Source organism: Nycticebus coucang, chromosome 14 (genome assembly GCF_027406575.1).
Source record: "Nycticebus coucang isolate mNycCou1 chromosome 14, mNycCou1.pri, whole genome shotgun sequence".
In the NCBI taxonomy this organism is placed as follows: domain Eukaryota; kingdom Metazoa; phylum Chordata; class Mammalia; order Primates; family Lorisidae; genus Nycticebus; species Nycticebus coucang.
This window is the reverse complement of record NC_069793.1, coordinates 60499699-60507817: the sequence shown is the minus strand read 5'-3', so window position 1 is coordinate 60507817 and position 8119 is coordinate 60499699. Positions and strand designations below refer to the sequence as shown.

At 35.8% G+C, this 8119-nt stretch overlaps 1 protein-coding gene across 1 annotated transcript; it reads right to left on the bottom strand.

Moving 5' to 3' along the window:
* Positions 1-706: 706 nt before the first annotated feature.
* Positions 707-1663, bottom strand: LOC128565562 (olfactory receptor 52E8-like). The gene has a single exon (XM_053562101.1). The coding sequence runs from the start codon at positions 1646-1648 to the stop codon at positions 707-709; it is 942 nt and encodes a 313-aa protein (XP_053418076.1). The 5' UTR covers positions 1649-1663.
* Positions 1664-8119: the final 6456 nt, after the last annotated feature.

Below are 8119 nucleotides of genomic sequence, written 5' to 3'. Positions count from 1 at the left end.
GTTCTCTTTTGTCCATTTCTAAATGAATAGCTTCTTTTGTTTCCCTAGGTACCTAGGGAACAGATTCAAGTTCTCAATTATAATCTGTTATGGAGAATTTTCTGAACCATAGTTTACTCATATAAATACAAAAATATTAGCAGTTGCCACATCATAGAATTCACATAAGAAACAAATGTGTCAATATGAGTAAATTGTTTTGAACAATAAATGCTAATGAGTTAAACAGTATCATTGTGATTACATTTAGAACCCTGTCAGCAAAGTTATGAATCATGCCTGAACAAACTTTGTCTCATTGCTTTCATTTTCCTTTGTGTGCTTCAGAAACTGCTACAATTTAAATATTATATAGCCTAATTATCTATGTTCTACTAATAGCTGGATTTTCAGAAGAAACATTTTACAGTTTTAAAAATCAAGTTATTAATGAAAACTAAAGAATAACTTCCTTATAGGGTTACCTTGAGGATCAAACAATATAGAAATGCAATCACTTTGTGAAAGGTATAATTCTTACAGATTACAATACTATCATCACTCAACTCATTAGTATCCTTAAATTCAAAAGGTTTTGGTTAAAGGAGTCATTACTATTCATGTTCCCCATTTGTACCTCACCTTCTCTCTTTTGAGGCATTAAATGCCTTCTAATGAACATATGGAAGAAACAATTAACTATAAGACATTCTGAGATTACTGATGATTAATCAACTTTTATGAAAAAAATTCTCAGTATTCGCTCCCGAATCTGCCTGGTCCTAACTCCATAGATTACAGGATTGAGGGCTGGTGGAAAAACCACATATAGATTGGCTAAGAAGATATGGATATATTGTGGGATGTTGTGGCCAAAACGATGTGTTAAAAAAGAGAAAAATGCTGGTGTGAAAAAAGCTAAGATAACACCAATGTGGGAGCCACAGGTGTTGAGAGCTTTAAGCCGGGCCTCCCAGGAGGGCAAGCAGAAGACAGCATAGAGAATGCGGACATAGGAAAAAATAATAAAAATCACATCTAATAATAAAATAAACATATTCCCGAGGCCAAATATGATGTTGACTTTGATGCTGGCACACGCCAGACGGGCAATGCCCATGTGCTCACAATAAGTATGAGGAATAACATGGTGCCCACAGAAGGGCAGCCGCAGGAGCAGAAACACCAGTGGAACCACCATGTACAGACTCCGCAGGATAGCAATGCTTGCAATGAGGCTGATGATTTTGCTGGTGAGGATCATCGTGTAGCGAAGGGGTTTGCAAATGGCAATGTAGCGGTCAAAGGCCATGGCCACCAACACAATGCTCTCCATGGCAGTGAAGAAATGAATAAAGAACATCTGGGAAAGACAGTTTTCAAAAGATATTTCCTTGAGGCTGAACCAAAAGATGCCCAGCATTTTGGGGATGGTGGCTGTAGATAATCCCAGGTCAATGGAATCCAGCATGGCCAGGAAGTAGTACATGGGTTCATGGAGACTGTGTTCAGTCTGGATTACATACAGGATAGTAGCATTCCCCAGGAGTGCAACAAGATACATAAAGAAAAAAGGGAATCCAATCCAGACGTGTACATCTTCTAGCCCTGGGATGCCAAGCAATAGGAAGGAAGAAGGATGGAACTGGGTTTCATTAGAAATGGACATTCTGAGGTGGGTAGAGGGAAGGGGATTGGTGGGATTACACCAGCGGTACATCTTACAAGGGTATATGTGAAACTTGGTAAATGGTCTGTGAAGCTAGTGAATGATGCCCCATGATTATATCAATGTACACAGCTATGATTTAATAAAAAAAAATAGATAAAAAAATAGAAATGGACATTCTTCTTGCCACTATTGGTGATTGTGCATATCAGAGTCAGACATTGATTTTTCATCAGTGACTGGTTTTCTTCTTTTTCCAGACTCCTGGTAAAAGGTAAAGTAACATGTTAATATTCCTTTTCTACTATTCTATGTTATCAACACTTTCTGCCATTCTCACCTGAAAAGAAGATGGTTCCAGATATAGACCCAGCCTTATTCTTACCGAGATCCTTTCATCTATAAAATGTTGAATAAGAAGAGAGAGGAGTAGAATACCATCTATTAGGTGAATATTCAGGGTAGTAAGTGAGAATAATGAACGTTTTGCTCGTTGCGTCTGGTGGTATTGCACATATTACAGCTAAGGTACATGACAAATTCTTTAGCGTATGTAATCCAATTCATTGTCCTACTAGGGAACTTGAAGATCATAAATATATATAATATTTATTAATATATACTTAATATATATTCATGTATAGATCACTATATATATGTGTACATATTTTAATGTATGTGTATACTGTTGGATATCTGATTCTGAACACAGATAACAAATTTACTTTTTTAAATTTATGCACCTAAATCTTTATTACACATATTAATTCTCAGATAACAAGTTTGTTCACCAAAGGAGTAAAAGGAGAAAGACATAGATTATGACAACAACCAGCATGTTCCATATCATTAGCAACATAGCTCCCACCTTAACTTAGTCTTTGAAAAGCCATCACCATCTAGAATATTTTAGATCCTAAATAAAGACATGGATGAAAACATTTTGCCCCAAGACTTTTAAAGTTAAGATAAAATTTGGGTTTATAAGGTATTTTAAATTGAAATGGTCTTATTATCCATCAAACATACAAAATTTCAAATTTATTAATGAAGCTTGGGAATGACAATCAAGGGTACCTAAAGAGGCTCTAATTTCTTGAGTCCACTCTGTTTAAATCCTATCTAACCTTGTTTATACATGGCGAAGGGCATATTGCTTTAGACACCCTTCAGACCTGAGTTCAACAAACCTGTCCTCTATCACAGATTTGATGTTTTTCTGAAAGTCTTCTTTAAAGACTTCTTAAATAAGAACAAATTTATTAGATTATTTGTTACATGGTAAGTACGTTCAGTGTCAAAATGTAAATTTATTTATTCTGAATTAATATTTTAAAACAGTAAGGAAAGGTAAGTTTATTATTTGGTAACTTCCTGAGATGGAACAATTTTGAAAACAGTGTAGAAATTATACACTCTAGAAATGGATGCACGGAAATAGAGGGAGTTCAAATTTGAGTGGTACCCATCAGAGATAAACATATACAAAAAGCATCATAGTATTATGGTAGAAAAATACTAAAAATGCTATCAGTATGAATTATGACAAAATAAGCTCCATAAAGGAGGTAAAATGGATCAAAGCAAACTACAGTTTTATAGACAAATAATATGGAGAGTTTATTCTAGCTAGAGAGAAAATCATATACAAGTTGAGAACAAAAATCAAAAGTATTAGTGGTCCTATTTTGCAAGGTGAGTTCCCAACCAGGACTTGGATTCAATGGCCCTCTATGTGACTTTCTTCAGATTCTGGAGATTGATGACTCTACCATTAAGTCAATAATGTCTGAGTCACTCTTAAATCCTGCCTAGAGCAGGGGTTTATAGAATCATTATGGTTTTATCCAAAGATAAATGCCTATTTTATTTTCAATCTTGATTTTCCAGGAGAATTTCTGCAATTGGTGCCCTCTTAAGAACTAGTATAACTACACTTTCAAATCAATAAACAATGAGCAAGACAACTAGCCCTTTATGCATTCTCCGTAGTATATATTAATCTATTCTACCAACACATATTCACAGTTTCTAAAACCTTTCCCAGATGTAATGGTAAGAATGGGCTCCAGCCTCTTCACTGAGACTGTGGTTTCTAACATCCTGAAATAAATTTACCAAAAGCAATTTTCTCAATTCTGCATCATGTTAATTATTACTTTAAAATTCCACAGCGTTTACCCACCTACCTACCTTGGCCCACAGACATGAACACTGTGTCCTGTAACTGATAAAGATAAATAGAATAGATTCTCTACATCAGCAGTTTAAAAGCAGGGATGAGTTTGCTCCTCAGGGATATATGACAATGTCTGTAGATATTTGTAATTATCACAACTCAAGACAAGTGTTACCAATATCAGTGCATAGATGCCAGAAATGCTGCTAAACATCCTGAAATGCACACCTCCCCCCAGAACAGAATAATCTGGTCCCATGTCAGTAGAACAGAGATTGGAACATTCTACTGTACACTTTTTATCTGATCTCAGCCTAATTTCCAGTCCCATGGCATAGGCTCTTGACCAAATATTCACATTTGGTTCATACCTAATAAAGTGAGAAAAAGTAACTGGTCTGACACAGAATTTCTGTCTGCATCTTATCTGTAGTTGCATTGGTAAGATTCAAAGAGATACATACACGTGTAGGAAAATGTGTAGCCATTTTATAAGTATAAAATTTGAAATGCCCAACATTTGCCTGTGTGTTCTTTCTTCATCCTTTACCAACTTTCTGTACAATATACTTATTTTTCCTCCCCATCTTTACCTTATTTTTGCATGAATTCATTCCACACCACTCACATTATTTCCTATAACCAACACCAGTACATTGTAGCCTTATCATGCTCTCCAAATATCTTAGAAAGGCTGAACTTTCAAAACATAATCTGACACCACTCCTTGCTAAGTAAAGATAGGTAGGTATTTATAGTGGCACAGCATCCCTGCTTCTACTGGGAAGGGGACTGCAGTCTCCCAGGATTCTCAGCATAAACTAAATGATATTCACTGGAGAATTCTCTTAAGAAACCTCCCTCTCTATACAAGAACTATGAGCCAAGAGTCCTCTACTCTTTCTTTTCCGATGATATAGTCCATATCTTTTCTTCTTTCCAAATTATAACAGAAGTCAAAGTTCCTGCTTAACAAGTAGTCAGTACAAGCTTTTGCCACCCACTTCAATGGCATGTTCCATTAGTTTTCTTTGCTCTTCAGTCTACATCTTCTTTGCTATAACTTATATTTTTATATTTCTATAATTTTTTGTTCATTCCTCATGAATTATGGAAGAGAAAGACTGCATAAGACAACAGAAACAAGGACAAGGATCCTTGAGGAGAGAAAGCTCACTAAGATGAGAACAACTTCCTACTCATCATTTTTCCACTCTTTTTTTAATGACCATAGAACAGAGAAAGAGGCTGATGACCAGGAAAGAGGAAAACAACTCAAACATAAGGAAAAGGCAGAGCCTTGCCAAATTATTACTGCTCAGAGGAGAAAAAATACATCTGGGGATTCAAAAGCCTCCAGGATGTGAGTAACCAAGATCTCACAATGAAAAGAGATACAAAACAGCAAGTCTAAAAATCTATACCACTCTTCTTGCAGAGCCATTTCGTTCATCTAAATATGCATAAGGCAAATGCAGAAAGCAGATATAAAGGCTTGGTGCCTATAGCTCAAGCAGCTGAGGCTCCAGCCACATACACCAGAGCTGGCAAGTTTGAATCCAGCCTGGGCCTGGCAAACAACAAACGACAACTACAACCAAAAAATACCCGGGCATTTTGGTGGGCGCCTATAGGCTGAGGCAAGAGAATCGCTTAAGCCCAGGAGTTGGAGGTTGCTGTGAGCTATGATGCCATTGCACTCTACCGAAGATGACAGCTTGAGGTTCTGTCTCAAAAAAAAAAAAATGCAGATATAAAATCACAACATAATATTGGCAGTCTTGTAGTACTAAGAAGACAAAAATTAGTGTTCAGAACACACCAAGAAGGATGAGGCATGGTAGAAACCTCTGGAAAGCAATGTTACAAAAGTAGATAGTGTCTTACAAAAATTATACAGTGATAAAATCTGCCAAAGGACAAACTAAATATTTTATGGGTTCCTCCATTCGGGGCTGGAAAGGGATCCCCATTTTCCAGGCCTAAGTGAGCAAACTAGCTTCACCAGTATCTCATCTGAGTCATCTCTCTGGGATCAGGGAACACATCTTAAATAAGATGCTTCCCCTCTGGACCAGAGAACTCACCCAAGTGTGATCACATTCCTACAAAGGGGCAGTTTTAAAATTCGCTTCTGCCCACAGACCTCTAGTGCCAAATGATTATGACATATTCCAGACATACATTCCATTTTCCCAAACTCCCTTGCCTGCAGGATAGAAAAAGCAGTATATATAAAAACCCAGACAGAAGACCCAGATGGGCTGCCCACTCAAGTTATTCCTTCACTGCAGCAGAGGTTTCCTTATCTATTTTCTTATCTGTTAATAAAATCTATCCTTTTGCTTATTTACAATGGTCTGTGGGTTCATTCTTTGAATCTCTGAGACCAAGAACCTGGCAGAAAGAGATAGAGATTCCATTTATAACATGTATCCCAGCTTAGTAAGAGAGATAAATCTCCAAAGAAAAAGTTTGAAAACTTCATTGCAAATGCTACAGTGAAAATATGCATTATATATTGTAGGTGTAGAGATGGATCAATATAAATTCCATAAAGAAAATTAAGATAATGCTATGACTCACACAGAAATTCCTCAAAAAAAAGAAAAAGACAAAGTGAGACAAAGGAAATACACTGGCCAGCCAGAACATAATCTTGGAAATTTGGTCATCTATATTACCTTTTACCGAGATTCAGTAGACACTTAAGTGTTTACTGCACTCTAAATACCTATGTACTTTTAAGTTTTTAGAAATATCTGGTAACTTGGCCACTCTTAGGGATACAGTAGACACTCAGAAAGATAAAATAAGGCTATATACCACAAAAATTAATTTATCACATTTATTCTTGTGGATTTTCCAACAAGTTTTAAAAGTAGGACTTCTTCTATTGAGAAAACATTATTTACAACTCTATGAACATATTTCAAAACATCTAGTCACTTAATTACATTGGCCTATGATTTTCATCTGGATATCCTACAATACGTACTGAGTTAAGAAATAAGGCTAGGGACCATGACCATTTTTTTAACCTTTTTAAATGAAGGCCCTAAATAGTAAATTAAATAACAGCCATTTCCTCAGCCTCGCATCTTTTTTTCTCTGCTTTAATCCAGTAATACCACTACAGCCTACATATACACCTTGTTACATAATCCAAGTCAAATGAGGGTAAGCAGAAGAGATAATGTACATGTCCTGATATTTTTTATTAAGTCTTTTGTACTTAGATCATAAATACATATATGCCATTTTCTATGTGTTGATTATGTGTACAAATTGGAGTGCTTACATCGTACTAATCAACATAGCTTTCACCTCATTTACCCAATTATAGCATTAGGACATTTGTGTTCTACACATGATAGATCCAACTTGTACTTGCAATGTGCTCCATAGGTGTAGTCCCCCTACTATTCCTTACTACCCCTTCCATCCCCTCCCCTCCCCTCTCCTTCCCCTTGCCTCTTGCATATGAAAAAAGGGGGAGGGACATGTCCTGATTTTTATATCTACTTAATCTTTCAATCGCATAATTATTATTCTAGTATGAATCGTTATTTCCTCTATCAGCTTTTCTGTTAACCTTAGCCCTGGGCCCTATTTATATGAAACACTATCCCTCAGGGCCATGCTTTGTAATTCAATTCTTCACAGATTTATTTATTCATAATAACATTTATTGATCACTTTTACTATATCTAATAATGTTCTATAGATAAAGAGTAGTACTTTCCCTCTTGCTATCACATTGGGACCCTGTACATGTGTTCAGAAAGGATATATGCATATTAATGCACCTCCTTCCTCATTAGTTTTGCAGACCTGTTTGATTTGTGCATGAAATTTTGTGTCATTGAAGGTGATGTATTGAAGAAAACATGTTTAGTCTAGGGAGGTCATGAGCATGATTCTGTTTTGTCTTTCATACTCTTATTGTCCTCCATCCATATAAATTTGGCATAAACATTTCACCATATCACTTACTTTACATTGCACCTAGACTTCAATATGACTTAGCTTGATCTCTAAATATCTAAGAAGCAACATTTTGAAACACTATTTTGCATCTGGGGGCACGTTATTTAACATGTCAAAGATAAAGTTTTTGTTTTTATTTGAAAACCTGATTCCTTTGGGATAAGAATTGCCATATCAGTAAGTCATTGACACAGCTTAAATAAAATTTATTTTGGAAATTTATTTTGCAATCTCTTTTCCTGACATTAATATTATACAACAAAAATTCTTCATTGTTTCTTTATTTTCCAAACCATTCTTTA